General features: G+C 39.5%; 1 protein-coding gene across 3 annotated transcripts in view; it reads right to left on the reverse strand.

The window, feature by feature from the left end:
• srcin1a (SRC kinase signaling inhibitor 1a) overlaps positions 1 to 24,798 on the reverse strand; it is a 104,243-nt gene that overhangs the window by 70,544 nt on the left and 8,901 nt on the right. Inside the window, exon 2 of one of the 3 annotated variants that reach the window (XM_057346544.1) lies at positions 21,126 to 21,189. The exons of the other annotated variants lie outside the window; for them this stretch is intronic. Within the exon in view, the coding sequence (XP_057202527.1) occupies positions 21,126 to 21,153 (28 nt within the window). The 5' untranslated portion in view covers positions 21,154 to 21,189. The remainder of the gene's footprint in view (positions 1 to 21,125; positions 21,190 to 24,798) is intronic. 3 annotated transcript variants of the gene reach the window in all.

A 24,798-nucleotide genomic window follows, 5' to 3' on the forward strand; every position in this document is an offset into this window, starting at 1 on the left:
TGTTATATTTGACCTGTGCTTCTCTCTCCTTTATCCTAAATGTGTGCTCTCACTGAGCGTGTGTGTGTGTGCGTACTTGTCTGTGTACGTACGTGTGTGTGTGTGTGTGTCTCTGTGTCTGTGTGTGTTGGTGCGTGTGCGTGTTGTGTGTGTGGAGTGTTTTGTGTGTGGGTGTGTCTGTCTTCTGTGTTTTCAACCTTTTCTTGTTTTTGCAGGTACAACTCTGATTGTTTTGCTTGTAGTCATTGTGTCTCATGTACAGCTGCTTTGTAACAATGAAAATTGTAAAAGCGCTATATAAATAAAGTTGAGTTGAGTTGAGTGTGTGTGTGTGTGTGTGTGTGTGTGTGTGCGTGCGTGCGTGCGTGCGTGCGTGCGTGCGTGTGTGTTATAAAGCTAAATAAAACGTGCAAATGTGCATTAGCTTCAACAATTGAACACTATTTGTGTGGGTGAGTGTGTGTTACATTAGCATCATCCTTATAAAACCGAATAGCTAACATTAATGTGGGTGTGTCTGTAAGTTTGTAACTCTGTCATAGTAATGACCATATTAAAATTAATCAACACTTGAACATTTTTTGTGTTTGTGTTGAGTTTTGTTGTTACAACTGACCCAGAGTCTTGTAGCCATGAATTAGCTCACCTTACAGCTAAAAGCTAACACATTAGCATCAACAACTTGTATGAAATAAATCTACACAGACACACAAATAACATAATTTAACTTTGATTAGTTTAACTACAAATCAGGCATTGCCATCGCAAAAACAAGTTAAGTAAAAAAAACTTACTTTCTTACCTCAAATTAAGTTTTTCCCCTCTAACATCTGCTGTGTCTGCCACAGGGCTCTACTTTCTCACATGTGGAATAAGGACTAAACTAAACATGTGTGAAGTGTATCAGGTGATTGTAACTAGTTCCTGATTGGAGAGATTGGAAGTGTTACAACTGACCCATGTTACAACCATCCCAGGTCTTATGTGTGTTTTTTTGGGGGGGGTCAAACCCACGATCTTTTGCACTTTGCTCTCTACCAGTTGAGCTACAAGAACAGCTTTAAGATCTCATACATGTACAAACACAGCAGCACACTCATCCAAACACACTGTAGCATCACAGTCCATAACAAACCATCAAACCAAGTGTTTTTAATATAGTACAAATTTTTCAGCAAAACATTTCATTAAAAGAAGGATTCAAATGATAACACAGTAAATTGTTCAATACTAAGACGTTTAGAATGCTGTGTGACACTTTGTAATAGTCAAACTTTGTGCAGCCATGTCCACTGTTATTGTGTTAAACTGCACCTGTGGTTACACACCTGTGTGACATCCACTATTCATACATCCACTACAATGATCTTGGGTCCAGCTTACTAAAAGTACTTGCATAAATGTCTCTGAAAAATAGAAGCTAGTTGTAATGAAAAGGTTTACGTGTCATTTGTTTGCAAATGGCACTTGGTTTAATGACATTTTCAAAGTGTGAATTAAGTGACTAAAATACTTTTGGGGACATTGTATAGAGCTGTTTCTGTATGTGAGAAAGACACAAAATCTTCTTTGGCAAGCTCTCAGAGCCTGATGACAAACTCACCGGAAAACAGCGTGAGACCTTGAACATTACCAGTTGGCCCAGACGTCTAAATCCAACAGAGCTGAATAATTAAAAGCTGCACAAGGCAAACTTTGCTCTGTAAAGGACATTGGAGCGTTTCTGGGATATTACTACAGAGCAGTACTAGATAAGAAAAGATGCATATAGTAAAATTGTGCTTCAGTCACTTCAGTTACACTAAACAGTCACTCTTAAACTGTGTATGAACAGAACAGAACTGTGTTTAGCATTCTAACAGAACTGAAACCATATTCTATGAACATGAACTAAAGAGCGTCTGACTAAGCTGTATGTGGGTGTATAAGCATATCTATAATTGGTAGCTAATATGTAAATGTTTATAAGTGTCTGTATCTTCGGTACCTGCTGTAGGCATATCAGTAAACACATATGTTTATGTGTTTGGCCTAGGCTTGAATACACAGATAAGCACAAAGGTGAAGAATGAGGCCAGGCAGTAGACAGATCATTCTAGAAGAAATGAGAATTGTGTTTTGGAGAATAGTTGTATGTAAACAATATGTAATTATCTAAAGCTGATAATTACATTTTAAAATGAACTTTAAAAACAGATGTGTGTATGTGTTTGCCTGGCAATAGGGCAGTATGGGTATGTGTCTTGCCTGAAACTGAAAGTCTTAATTTATTCTCCGATGTTTCATCCTATTCAGGATGTTTTTGTCACGATTGTGGTGCAGAGAAGAACCCAAGCGCAGGCAACGGCAGTGAAGGGGTTAACAAAACAGATTTTAATAGTACAAAACAAAGAAACAAAACAAAGACCCACGATGGGGATAACAGATTACAGAATAACAGGATAAACAGGACGAAGACTAACTGACACTAAACTAAGATAACCACACTTGACATAAACTAAACTGGACACTTACTAGACTCACGAAAACAGCAGGAACAGGCAATAACAGCAGGCTAGAGAGGCAAACAAGAACAGGGATAAACTGAACGCAAGGACACCACACACATACAATGCACGAGCACAAGACAAGGAAACAAGAGGGTATTTATAGGAAACACAAACGAGGGATAACGACATGGGGCAGGTGTGAGACATTAAACACTCAGGGAAAGATTACGAGGAAACGAGAGGAATGGGACCAATGACAAGACACTGGAGAGAACGTATATTATTGTCAAACGGACAACAATATGTTTCTCTCCACACATAACCTAAGGACTCTGCCCCGATCCCACCACACGACTAGAATTTCATAAACAAGACGGTGGGACCGTGACAGTTTTTCCGAGAATTCTGTTGTGATAACATTTTATGCCATGTTTTATGACAAGATACGCACATATACTGTATACTACACACACACACACACACACACACACACATGCATATGCATAGTGTCTCTAAAGGCTAAGAATAACAATTAAAGGAGTCATATGACACGGCTAAAACGAATATTATCGTTTGTTTTAGATGTAATGAAATGTGTATACACGATTTAAGGTTAAAAAACGTTGTATTTTCCACATACCGTGCATGTTTGTATCTCCTCTTTGCCCCGCCTCTATGAAACGCGTGGATTTTTTACAGAGCTCATCGCTATGAAAAGCGAGGTGTGCTATGATTTGCCAGTTAACCAGTGGGCAGTGATTGGTCGAATACTGCAAGCGTGTGTCGGAAATGTAACACCTCTTACCGTATTTGGAACATCAGGTTCCGAAGCAATTGTACTGAAAGGTACTGTTCCGACACTTTAATTTTTGCAATTTTACATGTCTAATACATGCATAGGCAACTTATAACACACCAAAGACACAGAAAAACATGTGTTCGCACCATATGACCCCTTTAAACAGAAAAAGACAGTCACACATGGCTATGTCATGTAATGCATCATTCACACATTCACGAACACACGCATGCACACCCACACAAACACACACATTCTGACAGCACAATGAGATGTACTGTAAATAGCCTGTATAGCCTGAAAGATCTACGTTCAAATATAGAGAAAAACTCATAATTCCTATATTCTAACACCTTTCTACAATTTTGTCTATTGTTATGAAAGGTATAAAAGTATGAAGTAACATCTTTAAATGCTCTAATATTGAGCTTGGAAATGTCAAGTCTATTTTTAGGAAACTGTGTGTGTGTGTGTGTGTGTGTGTGTGTGTGTGTGCGTGTGTGCGCGTGTGTGTGCGTGTGTGTGTTCATATATCCCAGTGGGGACCTAAACCTGAATGCACACCAACACATGGGGACTCGTGTCACCGTGGGGACCAAAACTGAGGTCCCAGAACAATATTTTTTTATCTAAAAATGCAAAATGTTTTCTACGATCTTTAGTTTTAGGGGTAGGGTTAGGGGATAGGGGATAGAATATACAGTTTGTACAGTATAAAAAACATTACGGCTATGGACTGTCCCCACGGAGATAATAAACCAGACATGTGTGTGTGTGTGTGTGTGTGTGTGCGTGTGTGTGCGTGTGTGTGTGTGTGCGTGCATGTGTGTGTGGCCCTGGTAAACCCTAGAGTGTTTAGACCACATGTCCCCTCAAAGATAGTAAGACCAGTCATTTTTGAGGACATTTCTTGGTCCCCATGAAGAAAACAGCTTATAAATTTTGTTTATAAGATTATTCAAATGTTTATTTGAAAATGTAAAAATGCAGCAGATGATTAGGTTCAGGGGTAGTGAGAGAGTACAGTTTGTACAGTATAAAAATAATTTTGTCTATAAAAAGTCCCCATTAAACATGAAAACCCACTTTGTGTGTGTATATTCACAGTTTGCATTAAGTGTGTACACAGTAAGTATCTGATGATCACAAGATGAAACTTGTTGACCTGATGTCTATAGACCTGCACTACACAACAGTCGGTCAAAGTGCATCGTTTTTTCATCTTCACACCTCGGCTTTGAGTAAAATAATGGTGCAAATCCTCCCAGAGCAGCACTTGACAATAGTTTCTCAAAGCAGTTCTTTCAACAAACAATCTTTCTCTTTTCCTTTAGATTAGATTCTTAATTACATTAGTGTAATAACTCGCTGAACTTTTCTGCATGGCCTTTGTATTGTTGCTGAGAAGCCGAGTTAACTTTTTAAACTAATACAGGATCTGGTTTGGCAACGTGTAAATGTGTTACATTGAGCAGCCGGATGCAGATAGTTTTGTGGAGTTTTTAGCATGAATGCACAGTAGTTGTCTAATTGAGAAGCGACTGTGAACAAGCTCTAGTTTGTGTGGATCTTTGGTTATTGAGCTGTCTGGCTTAGTGTGTCAAGTGCTGCTCTGGGAGGATTTACACCATTATTTTACTCAAAGCTGAGGTGTGAAGATGAAAAAACGATGCACTTTGACCGACTGTTCTGTAGTGCAGGTCTATAGACATCAGGTCAACAAGTTTCATCTTGTGATCATCAGATACTTACTGTGTACACACTTAATGCATACTGTGAATATACACACACAAAGTGGGTTTTCATGTTTAATGGGGACTTTTTATACACAACATTATTTTTATACTGTACAAACTGTACCCTCTCACTACCCCTGAACCTAATCATCTGCTGCATTTTTTCATTTTCAAATAAACATTTGAATAATCTTATAAACAAAATTTATAAGCTGTTTTCTTCATAGGGACCAAGAAATGTCCTCAAAAATGACTGGTATTACTATCTATGTGGGGACAGTCCATAGGCGTAATGTTTTTTATACTGTACAAACTGTATATTCTATCCCCTAACCCTACCCATAAACCTAAAGATCATAGAAAACTTTTTGCATTTTTAGATTTAAAAAAAATATTGTTCTGTACAACTTATAAGCTTTTTATCCCATGGAGACCTCAGTTTTGGTCACCACGGTGACACGAGCCCCCATTGAGTTGGTGTGCATTCAGGTTTAGGTCCCCACTGAGATATACAAACATAAACACACACACACACACCGAAGTGGCAGCAATAGAAAAACATTTAGATTTAGAGGAGAAAAGAAATACACGAAAGGAGGATTAACTGAAGAGTGACAGAAAATGAATTGAAAAAGAAAGCCTGACACACAAAAACAAATATAAGAGCTTGTATGCAAAAGCTCAACTAAGAGCGATCAATGTGCCTGTCAGTTTGACACAACCGAAAGAAGCTTTAATCACACACACTTGCGACTGCATAAGAAAACAACATCTGTACACAAGACCGCACTGTCACTTACTCATTCCAAACAAAAAGGATGATGGTTAGTCCATTAGCTTTAGAAAGACAAACCGAAACAATCCAATCTAAAGAAGCCATAATTCCAGCGGCGTCCAGCGGCAATCATGCATCTGCGTGTGTGTGTGCATGTGTGTGCGTGCGTGCGTGCATTAGAGTGTTACACTCATGTGAAAGATGATGATGATGCGTGAACATGTGAAGAGGGCAGAATGTGACACCAGAGGGATGAGCAGCCAATCGTAGCGTTCTGTGACTTCCTCTCGTCGCTTACCCCTCTCTCACCTGCTTTCTATTTTCTAATGTCGCTCTCTTGCTTTGGGCAAGAGGGGTGCAGAGGGTGATAATGGGAGAGTGTCCGTCACGCTAGAGTGAATGACCCAGATTCAGAACAAGAGAGAGGAACCTGGAAGAAGAGGCTGGACAGCGTGAACGTGAAATGGAGAGAATTGGAGCAGGAGAGGGCACAGTATGATGATTTGATTAGACCCATGATGATGAAGCGGAAGAGATGAGAGATGCTCTTCGGATAGTGGAAAAGAGAGGAGAAAGAGAACGACACAGATTGTGGAAAGGGGGAGGAGTTTTGCAGCAACATACAGCGCCTCGCTGTGGCAAACGTGTGATGGCTAAATGCAAACATGCACACACACGTGCAGTATCTAACTGAGGACATAAAGCTAATTTTAATGATGTCAGGCAAACTATAGCCTTAAATAATACTATTAGAAAAGCATTTATACAAGAGAACAGAAAATATAATATTTCAGCATCATCTGATCAACTACCTGCATACACACGCATGTACACACACTGTAAGATTTGCACAAGCGCAATCTCTCAGCACAACATCACTGCAACCAACACAATCTCAACAATCACAGACAGCGAAAGTACATAACAAGCAGTAAATACACGCTGTTATGTGGGAGACAGCATTTTTCAGTACCAAGGACAGTTTCAGGTTAGCCCAGCTGGTCAGAACCACGGACAGCACCATCATGAAGCTCAACATCAACAGATGTAAAAAAGGAAAGATCTCAACGAAATCAATGTTTGGAATATTTTCAATATGCACCGCATGTCTCCAAATACCACCCTGCACCAGGGGAAATAAAACCCCCACGTTTATGGATGACAAGCATTTTGCCATGAGGCAAGAACTAGGATGGTATAACAAGTTGAAATCTGATGGAATATTGTGATGAGATGTTCAGACAGTGGGTGGGTGCATATGATGTAAAGATCGGATGATTGCACAGTGGGACGAGCAGTCATTCTCAAGAGCTGTCCTTCACTTGCCCTTCAATACGCTGCATCAAACTCTCATCCTTTTTTCTGATGCTTTTTAAACCACTTTTAAAGGAGCAGTATAATGAATGTGAGGATTGTGCTCGCTCTTTTGAAATATACACACATGAAAATCAAGCTCTAAAAATGCACCACTCAACCATTTGTTGGTTGTGATGTCACAGCCATGAGCACATAAGCATTTGATTATATATGACTGTTGACTGTATATGGCTGTGTTGTATCAATGGCTATTTAGTATTTAATTGTGGTGAAATTATGAGAAGATAGATAGTATCATTCCAGTTGGTCTCTAGTGGTAAACGACACCTTTTCTCAAGAGAGAATCCCTTTGTAAACCCATTTCAATGTAATAGAAGTTGGGATATAAAATGAAATTGAATAATGGAAAATGACCAATTATACTGGACTCATTGCCAGTAATTTCACATGTTAAGCGGTAGCCCATCATGACAGGTTAGTTTAGTACAGCACAAAAAGCAGCCTATTTAGGGTAGAAAGCATTCAGCTGAAAATAAATGAAGGCTTTTAGTGGTGTGAGAGAGCTGAAATGACTAAAATCATAAGTGATCTGCAACAAAAGTGCAGAATTTGAAGTGTTTTAAAATGGGTCAGGCTCTTTCATGGTGAATCCCACATCAGAGATACACCCTGCGTCCGAAATTTCTGCTCATCAGCTCGTTCTAGTTCATCTCCATACATTTTAAAACAAGTGCGCATTCAAAAAGTAAGGAAATACTTGTTTTTCTTCACTGCTCAATGTAGAGTATTGCAATCAGATAATATTGCAACGTCGTGAATCAACCCGGTGATGTCACATGCCGTGGCACTGCAAGATGGCGGCGCCCTTGCTCCAAATGCCATAACAAAACATCGCGTTTTTCTTAAATGGTTACATGTATCGAATCTGTTATATATTTTTTTATTTAAGTGAAAATAAGTTTACTAAATAGTGTACATTTGATCGAATGGTTAATTTCCGCTTTAAATCGTGTATACACATTGCATTACATCTAAAATAATCGATAATATTCGTTTTAGCTGGGGCTTAAATGTAAGTACCAATAAATGAATTTCTCGTGACTAAATTGTTTTTGCCTACGTACAGGTTTTTTGTTAATACGTCTTAGGTCAAAGAGCAAACAGGTCACATGACAATACAACATGGCAGACGCAGTATGTATTTATTAATTAATATGTATTTATACTACTCTGACTCATACTATAGAACGTACTGTTTTAATGATCAATAGGTAGTTACTTATTTAAATACAATACGTACTGTGATTTGGAATGCAGCAAATGTTTTCATGTTCTTTGTGACATGAAATCAGTGTTTGCTCATTACATTTCAAAGTGAACGATTTTGGTGCAATTTGTTAAAATAAATGTTATGCATGTCTCGATCAATCCATTCTTTTCTAGGTTTGAATCTCGCTCTCCTTTTCTGTTTCCTTTCCTCTATAGTAGATGGTATCTCTAGTCTATATCGAGAAAAACCCCACCACCTCTCCATCTCTAATGCATACTTTGCAACCCCCCCAACTAAATATTTCTACTTTCATTTTTCCTCCTTTGCTTTGTGTTCACTTTGGGGACAAAGAATAAGTAATCTCTGCATCTTTTCAATCTGTCACTCATCCATAAAATGGCAGAGGAGCGGAAAAGAAGGAGAGAGAACAGAGACTGAGGAGAAAAGATGGATGGGGTCTTTTGATTTTAGAGTGCTTGTTAATTTTCCCCAGCTGTCGTTCATACAGAACGCCGCGCTCGCTGCTATAGATAGACGGTGAACAGTGTAACGCTGTGGCATACTTTCATGAGTCATTATGCTAAAAAGAGGCAAAGAGTTCGTTGAAAGTTGCAGAAATGTTTTCTCGACCTTCAAGCCTTCGATCTGACGTGAGCAATTTGGCTGTCGATTTGAAATAGATTAGACATCCTGTTCAATAATACTGGGACAAACAAAAAACAACTGTGGCAAAAGACAATCATTACACGATACACAGGCAAGGAAACTGTCCTCACATCATGAAAACATGACATTCACACATTGTGAAGACACCCCATATTGTCTCCTAAATTCAAGCAGTTAGAAGGGATAGTTTACCTAAAAATGACAATTCTTTCATCATTTACTCAGTCATTCCAAACTTGTATGACTTTCTTTTTTCTGCAGAACAAAAAAGAAGATATTTTGAAGTACATTGATAACCAAACAACCCCCCCCCCCCCACACACACACACACACAATCAGAAAAGCTGATCACTCTAAGAAAGCGCTTCCAGTGTTGTATTTAGTATGCATCAGACAGTTTGTGGGCGTGCTTTTCCGAGACTATGAGCTATATAGCCACAGAACTGCAGGCAGCATGGCCCACTAACCCCACACCCCTACAATCCATTTAAAGTGCCACATTATGTTAAATCACTTAGCCACCGCAAATCTGAGAACCTTCAAAAGTACATTAAATCCACACCCGATTAGCTCACGACAATCCTCATTATTTTCCCATCCATTCATACCAAACACAACAATCTCCAGGAAAGGAATTTAGGTGGAGGAGTATTAGTTAAGTCTTCTTGCGCTCGGTAATTCTCACTGACAGTCTGTTTCCTGCTGCTGAATGCTTAGAGAACTAAAGCGTGACTCATGCCTCAAAGCCTGGATAGACCACAGAGAACATGATAGGCGTATAACATCGTTCAGCTGAATAACTTAGCTAAACCTCTTGAAATCATGGGCTCTGACAGGGCCCCGAGAATGCTTGGTTATTTTTATACCACCCCCTACCAAATGCTTAATGAACGAATTTACAATACACTGCAGCTGGCGTTGAACTCTGCCTTCTTTCAAAACATCTGCTGCAATGAGAAAAGTTCATCATGCAATTCGGAAAGAACAGAATCTGTTACGAGTTCACGTGTGTGTGAGTTTTATAGCTTACAGAACAAGCGCCCTAAGCTACATAATATAAAAGTAAACAGATGTAAAGTAATGAAAGAAACCAGTCTTACATACAACACGCAAAGATGACAGCTCACAGAATCACATATACTGTATATCTCTGGAAGCAGCAGTGGGTTGTTGCATGGTTTCCCATGATACTTTGCCCTGGCTCGGCTCTTCTGATGTGCTGTTCTAATTGGTCTGTGCTGTCAAAGGCCATGTATAATGGGGGAAACTACTGGCATCAAAAGACATCATCCAGAACGCCTGTAGTGAGAAAGCTGTCATGGTTCTGCCTTCTTGTTTTTGTATTTCTAGTCATGTGGCAGGATCGGGACGGAGCCCTTAGGTTTTATGTGAGAAAGCCATGAGTTGTTCATGTTTTGACATCTCATGTGCTTTCTCGTGTCTTGTCATTGGCCCCGCCCCTCTCGTTTCATGTATTGCTTCCCTGCCGTGTCTAATGTTTCCCACCTGCCCTGTGTAATTATCCCTCGTTTATTTCTCCTATAAATGTCCTCATGTTTCTTTGTCCTGTGCTCATGTATTGTATATGGTTCTTGTCTGTGTACTTACCTCCGTGCCTAGTGCTGTGTGTGTGTGTGTGTGTGTGTGTGTGTGTGTGTGTGTGTGTGTGTGTGTGTGTGTGTGTGTTCCTGTTCCTGGTTGTTGCGTGAGTTTAGTTATTGTCAGTTTATTTTAGTTTTGTCCAGTGTGGTGTTTAGTCCTTGTATTTTAGTTTAGTCCGTTTATGTGCCTGTTTTGTTCTTCCATTTATTATCGTGTTTTGTTCCCCACTGTGGGTTTTTGTTTTGCATGTCTTTTTGTACAAAATAATAAATCCTTTTGTTAACCCCTTCATCCCCGCTGCCTGCGCTTGGGTTCTCTCCTTTGTCAAACCGTGACAGAAAGCTATTCAGCACTCTCTCTCTTCACTGTCACATTCAATCCATCATTACTGGCTGTCAAGTCACAGATTTTCATTTTTCAAAACCCCTCATTCTTAAAAATAAAGATTTTCCAGTGCACATTCAGTTCAAAATGTCAACGCTCTTAAAGTGATAGTTCACCCAAACAGGATAATTCTGTCATTTACTCACCGTCTTGTCGTTTTAAGCCTGTATGACTTTCTTTCTCCTACAGAACACAAAAGATATTTTGAAGAATGTTGGTAACTGAACAGCGACGGCACCCATTGACTTGCATTGGTTTTGTGTCTATACAATAGAAGTGAATGGGTTCCACCGTTGTTCATTTACCAACATTCTTCCAAATATCTTCTTTTGTGTTCTGCAGAAGAATTAAAGTCATACAGGTTTGAAATGACAAGAGGGTGAGTAAAGGATGACATATTTTTCCCTTATCCTATCCCTTTAATTTAACAATTTTTACTACATTTAAAATGTATGTAAATATGGGATAGATAATCTCCTTCTAAAGACTAAATTTCTATATTTACGTCAACAGTCCCTAATGAGGAGTTTATATTACATCACGCATGCAAGCTGCACAACACGCACGCACACACGCACACACACACACACACACTGAAAATGGCACAGCATTTATCTTAGGCCTGCAAATGATGTGAGCAAACAATTAGGAAAAGACAAAAGCTTTTCATTTCTTTGTCTTTGCAATCCAAACAGAGCACAATCTAATCTGAACAGCAGACAGTGGAAAAACAGCCGCTGTCTGCATTAAAAGCTTGTGCCTCCATTAAAAATAATCGTTCACATTTCAGCCGAGCCCAAGCCAAGTCTGTTTTCATTTCTCCATGGAAATAAAACCTCCAGTATAACAACAACTTTTCAAAGAGCTTGGACCTGATCCAGACACGCCCCGGACAAAACTTACTGCATGGAGATGAGTCGGGTGAGCAGAAGTTCTCCTCATCCAGCCCTAACAGCAGGTAGTCGTCCTGCATCGTGACCAGCAGCCAAAAAAACAGCAAAATGTGCCCATAGTGACGCTGCTTAGGCTCTCTCAAATACACACACGTACTGCACCATTCCCCTGTGTGTATTTCAATATATGTGCACGTGTATTAGAAAGGGCCAGTGGTAAAACACAATGGTATCCATAAATGCCTATACACACACATGTCCATATCTCCACAGTGTAGCATCTATTCGAGATCTGGATAAAGACAAGCACCAGAGGCTACAAAAGCACTTCCTTTCATATCTTTTTCCACAGGACTGTAACAAATGGGTGTGTGTAAATGATAGAGTATGTATTTTCAGGTGAACTGTCCCTTTAAGTCAAATAATCTTAAAGGTGCAGTGAACTAGGACCACAATTTTAACCCGAGCTTTTGTTATATAAGAGGGAATCGTATTCAAGCGAACATCCTGTAAGTGTCAGACCTGAAAACGCCCTTGTTACTGAAATAACAACTGTTATTGACACCAGGCTCAGCGAACGGCAGGTTCTGGAATGCACCTATCATAGATAGGTTGAACACCGCCTCCACAGAAGAATATCAACGCCTACTTCTCGAGCCCCGCCCACTGGTTCGCGCATGACAGTACTGAACACAAGCTGCATGGAACCAAATAGAGCGAGTGTAAGCATCATGCCATTAAAGATCGCAAAATATTGTGCAGTGCCTGGTTGTGGAAGAACTGACAACCACATAACCTTCCTTCGGATTCCGACAGTAGGAATGCGTCGTTGAAGTTAATTTTTAAAGACGTTCCAGCTCACGTGGGGAAAACATTGAGCGTTTGTTCGCTTCATTTCAACGCGGATTCCTTGAACAAGCCTTTGCGGAGAGACTAAAATTAAAAAGCAGTGCTGTGCCGTCAATATTGGATCCGAATGCGCAGCAATCTTTTGTAATCATTTGTGTAGTCATTTGTAATATTTATAATCGGAATCTCTGTGATTTGGCGAGCTCATATATAATTGTTCAATGTTTTATCCACCGTTTGCAAATAATGGAGGCTGTTTTTAAGTGTTTTGTGTCAAGAATGTGGCAGGAAGAACCCAGATGCAGGCAGGCAATGACGGGGTTAACAAGACAAGATTTTAATATAAATAAAAGACCGAAACAAAACACCCACGAGGGGGTAAACGACAAGGTGACAAAAATAAAAATACAAACACCAGGACCAAGGCTAACTAAACACTAAACTAGACAATACTTAGACAAAGGCTAACTAAACACTTACTAAGACTGGGGAAACAGGAACACAGCAAACAGGGAATACACGGACCGTAAGGCTAACATCAAAACACTGGTAGCACGACAAACATACAAGTTCACAGTACAATCCAACAGCACAAGACAAAGAAACATGAGGGTATAAATAGGGAGAGACAAAGGAGGGATAATTACACGGGGCAGGTGTGGGTAGTAAAACACTCAGGGAAGGATAACGAGGAAACGAGATGGCGGGAACAGAGACGAGACACTGGAAAAACACATGAGAGGTAAAAACATAAACATCTCATGGCCTTCCCACATAAAACCCAAGGACTCTGCCCCGATCCCACCACACGACTACTCAACTCAACTCAACTCAACTTTATTTATATAGCGCTTTTACAATTTTCATTGTTACAAAGCAGCTGTACATGAGACACATTGACTACAAGCAAAACAATCAGAGTTGTACCTGCAAAAACAAGAAAAGGTTGAAAACACAGAAGACAGACACACCCACACACAAAACAATCCACACACACAACACGCACACGCACCAACACACACAGACACAGAGACACACACACACACACACACGTACGTACACAGACAAGTACGCACACACACACACGCTCAGTGAGAGCACACATTTAGGATAAAGGAGAGAGAAGCACAGGTCAAATATAACAGATAATAAATTTCCATATGCAATATTAATTAAGTAAAACTTTAAGATTCTAAAGCAGCCCCCCCGGTCAGGCAGATAGTGCAAAAACAGTATGCAAACGGTGGCGAGGAACCCAAAACTCTAATCGAGAAAAAAAACCTCAGGAGAACCCAGGCCCAACCAGGGGATTCCAGTTCCCCTCTGGCAAAAGCTGCTGCCTCTGCACAAGCTCCAGAGAACTTGCACAACAAGGCTAAATAAAATAAATAAACTTAATAATAAAATAAATTATAGTTTAAGATTATCATTAATAATCTAATAGCAAGACTAGAATTTCATAAACAAGACGGTGGGACCGTGACAGTTTTGATATTATTTCTGGTGCTGGGTCATTTTGGTCGGGAGTCTATCGTTTGTCATTGAAAACTATCGCGGTGATCTTCTGTCCGGTTCGCGGGTCTTAAATGCTGACATGTACGGTCATATATCACTAAACACCATACAACTATAGGCTATACAAACTATACGTAAAGCCTTGCCATCACATCCTGGAAATAAGTCCGTAAATTTGTGTAAAATCAAGTTACGTAACGTTACGTGTCTAACCAGATTCACAGAAGGCTCCAACTAAGTCAACTACGCAAGCTGCTATCCAATCATAGCAGTGGGCTTCAATGCGGCCCGCCCTTAAAAAACCGAGCGTTTCTCCAGCCAGCCTCAAAACCAGGGTAGAAAATAGCCTATTACTTATTGATTTTGATGTTTTCGAATGTAAAAACCACGCAAATGTCATAAGTAGACATCAGACAATAGTATAAAACAATAAAAATGGCCAGTTCACTGCACCTTTAACAAAATGTTAATTTAGTTGAGGATATTATACATAATCTGCTCACATTGTGCACAAAAAAATGACGATTCATACCCACGAATGTGTGCTAAAGGTTGAGCCTTACTTTTAAATGACAGAATTAACCGCCATTCAACTCCAGACACATCAACAAAAACAGCATCCAAAAGCCAGACATCATTCGTTCAGTAAACACAGCCCTTCAATCCTTCCCTTTATCTCTTTTTTTCACTCTCTCCCTCATTCTCCCCTCTTCCGCTGGCTGCCAAATTACCTCCTTTCTACTGCCTCCAATTAAAGTGATTATGAGGCTGTGCCGCGCCATGTGTGTGTGTGTATGCGGAGAAAAGAGGAATAACATGCTGATTACGGCTAATAGAAAATGTGCATGTGTGGCTGTGCCAGTCAGTTTCTTGAAATGATGTGCGAGGATTTGTGTACCTATCATTGTGTGAATGTGTTTGAATTTATGAGCATGCATAAACATCTTTGTGTATGCTTTTTATGAACAATAATACAGCATTTCCAATTATCATTATTAAAATCCAACGTTATATCCACCATTTATACAGTATAACATTCATCACCAAAATGCAGTGAGCAAACAAACACAGCTAAACTTCCATCAGCCGAGTGAAGCGGCATTGATGGTCGTGCTCTTTCTCACGCTGGCTGGTTGACGCGTGGGCTTGTCCGGGAGAATTGTCCAATAAGGGACTAAGAACCCTTGTTACAAAACAGGAATCCATGTTCGAAAAAAACTTTCCGAAACCTGTACGAACCCTGGCGGAGTGAATCGAGCACAGAAATACATATATCGCTTATTGCTCCCTGAACTCACTGTAACTCTGTAACCACGTTAAGCTTGAGAAGCCAGCACGTTTAACAGTGTAAGTCAGAATGCATGACATAGCATCTTAACACTTGAACAACTTAGGGTGAGCAATTCATGACAGAATTTTCACTTTTGGTTGAACTATCATTCATCAACTTCATTCGCTTGAGTGAAAAGTATTAAGCTATGCATTGCCTCCACATTCATAGTAATGGCAGTGGTGCATCATGTTAACCTATGAATAACCAAAGACCACCCAAAATAGATACTGAGCACCTTTAATATGAGAAACCTTTTGGCTCTGTTGCACCATCAACGTACTGCTGTGTTTATATGAAAATTAGGGGCTGTTTGCGTCTATTTGATGACCAATGCCATTCAGGAGGATTGTTCGAGAAATCTAACTTTTGCTAATTCTGTTTGGTGACACTAGTGTTTATGGAAATTAAAACGCTTCACGTGTGCAAAACAATAACTCATCACTTTCTTAAAACAGATCCACAGCATAGAAATAGAAAGCTTTGTTCACCTATCGTGCTAGCTGAGGGTAGAGCTGATGAAGTACATTACATTGTCTCTGGATGCGAAAGAAATTAGTGCAGATTTTACGCATTCTGTTGTAAAATCAGGCCGTTTTATTAAGTGTCATTCTTTTTTCTTCCGCTTCTCTGTGTGTTGCAGAACACACCGCTATTTTATTATTCTGAGCTCCGTTGTCTTTCTCGTGGATCAGCATATGTCGCGGTAGTTACACGAAAATGAACATGTTTTTTTCTGCAGAGCATCATATCAGACTAAGGAGAGCAACAAGATGCAACGAGTCCGCGCTTTATTTTCGGGGCAACTTGTTTGACGTGCACCAGCAGTACACGTTTCGTTGATTTTAAACACGTACGATAGTTCTGTGAGTTTACAACGCAGAAGCGGTGTGGTGTCATTTGGCTGTCAAATTAGCGCTTTACAGCTTTAACAAATTTGAACAGAAGTTCAGAAACACATGAGAATGCACTTTATTTGCACGCAAGTCCTTTCATGCGTACTTTTATCGGAAGGGAGACAGAGAATGCACCGATTCTAACCCTACCGGTTTTTATGATCCAGATGTAACGTTTCTTCCATTGCTTGCTTCCGCTGCCTGAATGGATGTTTTTGTCTGCACGCGCGCAGGTTAAAATTGCAATGCGCGGGAGATTCAACGAGGCCGCGCACGTGCGCAGCTTAAACAGAACATTGTTTGTAATATTTCTGTACCCATGCTTTACATTTTTAACAAAAAGTTGCCTGTTAGTAAACAGTAATTAGCGGACCTCTTGCAGATCCACCGCGGACCGACCCCCGGTTGAAGACCCCTGTTATAAAGGTCTCTTGTGAAAGTAAACTCGGTGTGCACCTCAGGAAAATGTCTGCATGCTTTACAAAATATGGCATATTTATTGAGGACGATTGTGATTTACTCATTCGGAAGCCGGCTGATTGAGAATATCAGTGGAGGATGAAGCACAAATGCTGCCATTAGCACTCGACTCATTGCCCGCCCAGGCCCACTCGTAGCTCCGCCCCTGCTTTGGAGCGATGAAACCGGAAGTCCTAAAATACTAACTCGCTTCCGGGTTTTGCATACAAAATACGTCATCTCTGAGCCTCCCTATAACCTTTATACAGACTAAACAAAAATGGAAAGAATAATCCAGAGGGACAGAAGAGAGGGAAGGAGAGACAGCAATATCACATGTGTCATATAGAAAGAGGAGCATGAAGGAAAGAGATGAAAAGTGAAAGAGAGGAAAATCAATACTAGTTCATATAAAGCTCAGATCACACAGGATGTGAGGGGGGATTACAGCCATAAATAGATACTGTGGTAGTGGTACTGGGATTCTTATATGTTACAAGGAGTAAATTTTCTGTCGCTCTCTCTCTCATACACACACTGAGCACTGTGAATACTATTGCCTCAATTAAATCTTGAATTATTCACAGCGCACTAAATCCCAACTGCATGATCCAATTGTCAAGTATTACCACTGTGTGTGCATGTGAGTGTGTGTGGACTTGGTTTTTATATGTTGGGGACCTAAACCTGAATGCACACCAACTCATGGGGACCAAAATGGAGGTCCCCACGGCCACAAAAGCTTATAAATTGTACAGAACGATAATATTTGAAAATCTAAAAATGCAAAAAGTTTTCTACGATCTTTAGGTTTAGGGGTAGGGTAGGGGATAAAATATACAGTTTGTACAGTATACAACTCATTACGCCTATGGACTGTCCCCACGGAGATAATAAAACTTATGTGTGTGTGTGTGTGTGTATTCATGTTTTTATATCCTTTTGTGTCACCGTGGGGACCAAAACTGAGGTCCCCATGGGCAAAAAAGCTTATAAATTGTACAGAACAATATTTTTAAAAAATCTAAAAATGCAAAAAGTTTTCTATGATCTTTAGGTTTAGGGGTAGGGATAGGGGATAGAATATACAGTTTGTACAGTATAAAAAACATTACGCCTATATGGACTGTCCCCACAGAGATAATAAACCAGACATGTGTGTGTGCGTGCACGCATTTTTTGATTTTCCAAAATGAGAGAGCTGTGAGTGGTTACAAAAAAAAGTAACCAATCTGAAGTAAAACAATCTGAAGAAATAACTTTGACAAAACAACAAACACTCAATTAAGGTTTAAAACTATGAGCTTGATATTAAAAAAAGGCATTCCAAGAAAGCATACGTATGTTGATTTAAGTACCCTCCATGTTGCTTCAAAGCTGTACGCATAACCTTTCATTGATTCACCTTTATTCACCTCTTTCCTCTCATTGCTTTTAAACCCTGGGCAACAGTGGACATGGATTTCCATTTAGTTTCTTGTGCATGGTTATTTAAATCCAAAATCTCTGCAGATGGAATCTCATGAACTGTGTTGAGCGAACGTCATGAGACATTTTCTCTTGGTGGACAAAAGCACAAATACTTTCACGCTGTCAGGCATTTCATTCCGACCAGAAAAACAGGCTGCCTAAATGAAACCCATAAAACACAGAAGCTCTCCCACTCATGCGCTGCATCAATAATTCCAGAAGTTCATGAATATTTGAAGACTCCATACCTGAGATGGTAAAAGGAACATACTATGAAAGAGAGAAATAGAACTGTAGAGTGAGAAAGAGAGAGAGAGAGAGAGAGGTGCTATTGCATTTGTCGCCATGCAAATATCTTGGATCTCTGTGACAGAAGTTATTGATGGTATTTCAAGACAGACTAAAAGAGGAACGTGGCAAGTAAAACTCATCCAAAGTTCTGAAGTTACTGAAAGTTCACAGTGTGTGTGTCTTGTGTCTAATGGCTGAAACACAGAAAGTGAGCATCTTGCCCACGCAGATGCCAGGCAGTACAGCGGACACCACTTTGATACCTGTCCAAGAATGCCGACAACACAGTTTACACAGCATGGGGCAACAGATGGTTTGTGTCATCTGCTATCTACATCCAGTTGCTTTCTGAAACATCTCTCGTCCTCTCAAAATGTTACAATGATAGAACACAAGAGCCGAAATGAAAGCAAAGCATCTCCATGACGACGGCATCTGTCTGGAGCCAAATGTGGTTGCTTATTTTATGTGTGGCCTTTACAGTATGGGTAGTGTGTATGTGTTGAGACAAATACACACACCACAGAGAAGAAAATACAATAAAACTGTATTTTTATACTATTATTTTATTATAAGTGGAGAAGAAAATTGATGGACAATACAGAAACCTAATCCATCTAGTGTCGCCTAATGTGTTGGCATCAATCTTTGTTGCACTTCTGGCATTGATCTTGATGATGATCTAACAAAAGAAGGTTTAACTCCTTCACAGACACGAAATAAACACAAACTCTCTCTTACACACCTCCTCTTTTGTTCTTTTCACAATTTCACTAACTTCTATCCTCATATCACAAATCTTTAGAAAGCATAAGGAAATTTAACAGATTAGCAAAAATAACTTGCTTCTTGCATCCTTGTCTGACAGCTAAGTCAGTCTACCAACACTGTATCTAACACACGAGGAATGCTTACATGCATTTAAATGATGTGTTGAAGCAGTATCAGAGCAATCTTTGAGCGAGGCAGAACTTCCGCTTCCACACCGCATCACTCACATAATCCGACTGCACCCCTATAGCTCCACTTGTAAACAAAACCCGGGTGTCCTTATTACTGAGCTTACATACTGGCAATTACTGATGACAATCAGAACACACAAACAACAGGGGCATGTGCCAGGGGCAGGGGGCATGTGTTACAGAGAGTTTAAAGTAATGTGGAAAGAAATACTGGAACATTTACACAAGCAGCCTTTTGTAATGCAAACAAGCTACTTAAAAAAGGCTAAATTGGATTGGTTGGGGGTTGCTCTTTTATTTTGGTTTAGGAGTCTTTGTTTCTTTCTTCAGATGCCAATTTTGTCCCAGGCATTTCCACATAAGTGAAGATAAAAACGAGACAGCTTTTTATGTACAGTAACATTACACACTCTTAAAGGTGCTTCAAAAGGTTCTTCGATGCCATAGAAGAACCTTTTGGTTTCACAAAGAACCTTTAACATCTGAAGAACCTTTCTGTTTCACAAAAGGTTCTTTGTGGCGAAGAAAGGTTCTTCAGATTATAAAAAAGTAAGAAAGAGATGGTTCTTTAAAGAACCTTTGACTGAATGGTTCTTTGTGGAACCAAAAATGGTTCTTCTATAGCATCGCTGGGAAGAACCTTTAAAGCACCTTTATTTTTAAGAGTGACGGTTCAGTAGCAAATAAACAAACGATATGTGGCCCAAACTTAACTTTCTGTAGACCTCCGCAAAGAATCTATAACTGCACTCTTAAAACAAAAGGTGCTTAAATGGTTCTTCATAGGTATGCCATAGAAGAACCATTCGGTCAAAGGTTCTCTAAAGAACCATCTCTTTCTTACTTTTTTACTTTAGTGAAACAGAAAGGTTCTTCAGATGTTAAAGGTTCTTTATAGAACCGAAAGGATCTTCTATGGCATCGTAAAACCTTTTGAAGCACCTTTTTTAAAGAGTAGTTTTAGTGTAATTTAATACAATTAATATACAATAAAAATATTAGTATAAATGAATGTTAATATAAACTAAATATAAAATCAATAGTTATATTATAACCAAACATTATAACGGTCCGATGAAATCTCTATACAGCTATAAAAATAATGTTCATGTCATAGACGGAAGAGCTTAATTCTCTGATGTTTGCACACTTTTTTGAGACAGTAAAAACCTCTTTAGAAATGCTGGATAATACAATTGAGATCACTAGTTAAGCAAACATTTCAATTCGCTCTGTTTCTAGTCTCACTGCTGTCTCCACAAACTTTTAAGAAATTAATGACATCTCATTTGTGATTTCTAGGCTCGATCATATATGTGGACCAAGAATGGTATATTATTATTCCCAAAAGTGTCATCAGTGCATCACCTCACCCTACCATAACCCCCCACTGCCCCCGCACCCCTCCGACATCATCTCAACCTGCTTTGTATTCTGTAGCGACTGCCATGCGCTCCCTCTCTCTCCTTCTCTCCTGCAGTGATGTCTGAAGAACAGAGGGAGGGAGATGAGTGTCAGAGGGAGACCAGGCGATTACCATTTCAGTGCAAACACACACTTTCACAGTTTCAGAGTGATACAACAAACGCGCGCACACATGCACCAAAACACATACGCACATCAAGTCTGTGTGCCAAAAATTCATCCCTAGCTTCATTTTTAAAGGCCATTATTTTAAGATTTACAGATTAGATACAGCTGTGTGAACGAGCGCGTGTGAGTTAAGCAAATCCAAGGGTAAAACCCTCTCTTTTTATGGCCAAGTGTGTTTAAATATGCAGCTGGTGCTGGCTGTTTCCTTCCCACTATCACTCAGTATTAAACACCTTCCCACAAAAACAGACTAGATGGGAAACTTTGATGTCTTCCTCTTCTCTTCCCAAATCTGCAATGCCTTCAGGTGTACCTGGGAAGCTCCCACGTCTGAGACGGGCTGGTTTTACGACTTCAAGACGGAAATAAAATGTTTCTTTTAAAAGGGCGTTCATGTTTACATTGGTCTCGTGTCCACTTTTTAATCTTAAAAATATGTAAACATCACAAAACTATTTTTAAAACAACGCCAATATTTTCCACAATACATGGGCAGTTGACAAATATACCGTACATGTGTCCTGTGGTGTGACAGCAAAAAATAAAAAAATTAAACTAAACTAACAAAAATAATTGTTTAATTAATTAATATTTAAATATATAATATAAAACAGCAAAATAGATTTATTTCTTAAATTTTATTTTCATTGTTCGTTTTTGCTGTCACACCATAGGACACGTGCGTTTATTTGTCAACTACCCATATATATATATATATTGTTTTAAGAAATCTGCCATTTCTTTCCAAATATCGTTGCTGTCCTGGATGTATAAATTCGCTGTTTTTCAGGAAATGGAAAAAAACTTTTCAATGATTAAATACAGTGTTGTCAAAGTTGACAGGCGCTTTTTAATACTTTTTCTTAGTTAGATCTTTAACGCAGTAACAAACATAAAGGGTGACTAATAATAATGATTTATGGCAAAACAAATCACGAAATATGGAGATACAAGGTTTCAGAAGAACAGCAGCGATATGTGATTTCCAATATGCTCAAAGAAACACTCCTATGCTCATTGCATTCATTGATGCTTGGTTAAGTACCATGTTTGGTGAGAAATCTCATGGGCTGCTTTCAAAATCAGATATATGTCTGCACAGGAGGCTTTATTGCATGCGTTCATTGAATTGAGGGATGCAACACGTGCTGATGGAGTCTTATTGTCTGGTACTAATGGCTAACAGCGCAGAACTGTGGGCTCCTCGGCCAGACTTAGTGGTGATTGCTTGTTTCTTTCTACAGACACCGACTCGCTAGTCCTGACCTAGTTCTGCTGCCAATAGAAAGAAATTAGGACCAGCCCTGACACAAAGCAGTGTGCTACTTTCAGTCACAACAGGTGAACAGGCCAAGGGTGCCTTGTAGATGAATGATGAGAGAAAAAGAGAGCGACAGAGAGATCTATAAATACACATATAAAGCAACTAAAACATGCAGAGCAATAAAGGCACAGAAAAATAAATTAAATCTGTCAAAAAATTCTCAGTTTTCATCACATCAATCGAATAATATGTCAGGCAGCTGGTAATATTATAAGGAGATCTGAACAATGTGACATTTTAAAGGTGCCATGAATTAAAACCACAATTTTAACCCGAGCTTTTGTTATATAAGAGGTCATCGTATTCACGCGAACATCCTGTAAGTGTCAGAACTGAAAACGCCCTTGTTACTGAAATTACATCTGTTATAGGCCCAGCGAACACCAGGTTCTGGAATGCATTCTTGCATTCATTCTTGAACACCGCCTCCACAGAAAGAATATCAACGACTACTTCTCTAGCCCCGCCCACTGGTTTGCGCATGACAATTCTGAAGTAACACAATTGGCGCGGAACCAGATAGAGCGAGCAAGCAATAAACAAACATGCCATTAAAACAGTTAAATATTGTACCATCCCTGGTTGTGGAAGAATACAGTCGCTGCATAACATTCCTTCGGATTGCGATATTAGGAATGTGTGGTTAAAGTTTATTTTTAAAGACGTTCCAGCTCATGTGGGAAAAACATGGAGCATTTGTTCATTTCATTTCTCAGAGGATTCCTTCGTGAACAAGGCACATGTCGACGCTGGATTTGCGGAGAGACTAAAATTAAGAAGCAGTTATGTGCCGTCAATATTGGATCTGATAGGAATGGCGCAGCAATCTTATGTGTTGTCTGTGATCTTATGCCCGTGCGAATCGGGATCTCTGTGATTTGGCGGGCTCATATATCATTTTTCAAGGTTTTATCCACCGTTCGCGAATAATGGAGGCTGTTTTAAAGTGTTTTGGTATTATTTCGGGTGCTGGGTGATATCCATAAATTACCGGGAGTCTCCCATTTGTTTATTTATAATGGAAACTCTCGTAACATTTGAGACCGTCGATCGCACTCTTTTGTCCGGTTCGCGATCACGGGTCTCAAATGCTGACAGGTACGGTCATATATCATTAAACGCAATACAACTATAGGCTATACAAACTATACTCAAAGCCTTGCCATCACATCCGGGAAATAAGTCCGTAAATTTGAATAAAATCATCCCGTGGGAATGCGTCACATGAAATACTGATGTGGGGAGGTAATTTATAAATCACATGAGGTCCCCAGATAATGCTAACGTAACGTTACGTCTCTAACCAAATTCACAGAATAGAAAATAGCCTATTACTTATTGATTTGGATGTTTTTGAACGTAAAAACCACGCGAACGCCATAAGTAGACCTCATACAACAGTATAAAACAATAAACAAGTCCAGTTCGTGAGACCTTTAAGACTGTTTACGATAAATACATGAATGAATGAATGAATGAATGAATGAATGAGGCATTTATATAGCGCTTTTCTGTGTATTGCTGTACACCCAAAGCGCTTTACAATCATATGAGGGGGGTCTCTCCTCAACCACCACCACTACATGACAATGATATATGGGCAGATGAATTTTAGATGCAAAAGAGAAAGATGTGAATAGTCACACAGCTGCCAAAATGTGGTAGTGAAAGAGACAGTCAGCACAGAGCCCGCAGGAGAGGAGAACAGATTTGGGCACCTGTGTGGCGTCTGTGGTGCAGTGTGATTGCCTCACGGTTTGAATTATATCTGGTAATGATAAGAATCAGTCAAGAATGACATGAAGAGAATATTTTCAAGCAGTAACAGCTTCTGAAAGCCTTTCATATGAAAGCTGCATATCAGAGACTATTGTGAATCACAGCAATAAGTGTCAACATAATTCAATTTCATATTAAAAATGCATAAAAAACTATCATTGTAGATTTGAAGAATAGAGTATGATAGAGCATGATAACATTTTATTGTGTCTTTTAATTGCATTTAACACTGTTAAAATATTTAGCAATTTCTAATGTCTTTTTTGTAACTTCCCTCTCCAATTTATTTACATAAAAGTTTTAAAGTCCCCCTGTGGTCGATAATTGTATCCCTTAAAACCAGAGGTGTGGACTCGAGTCACATGACTTGGACTCGAGTCGGACTCGAGTCATGAATTT

This window comes from Triplophysa rosa, linkage group LG11, assembly GCF_024868665.1.
Source record: "Triplophysa rosa linkage group LG11, Trosa_1v2, whole genome shotgun sequence".
In the NCBI taxonomy this organism is placed as follows: domain Eukaryota; kingdom Metazoa; phylum Chordata; class Actinopteri; order Cypriniformes; family Nemacheilidae; genus Triplophysa; species Triplophysa rosa.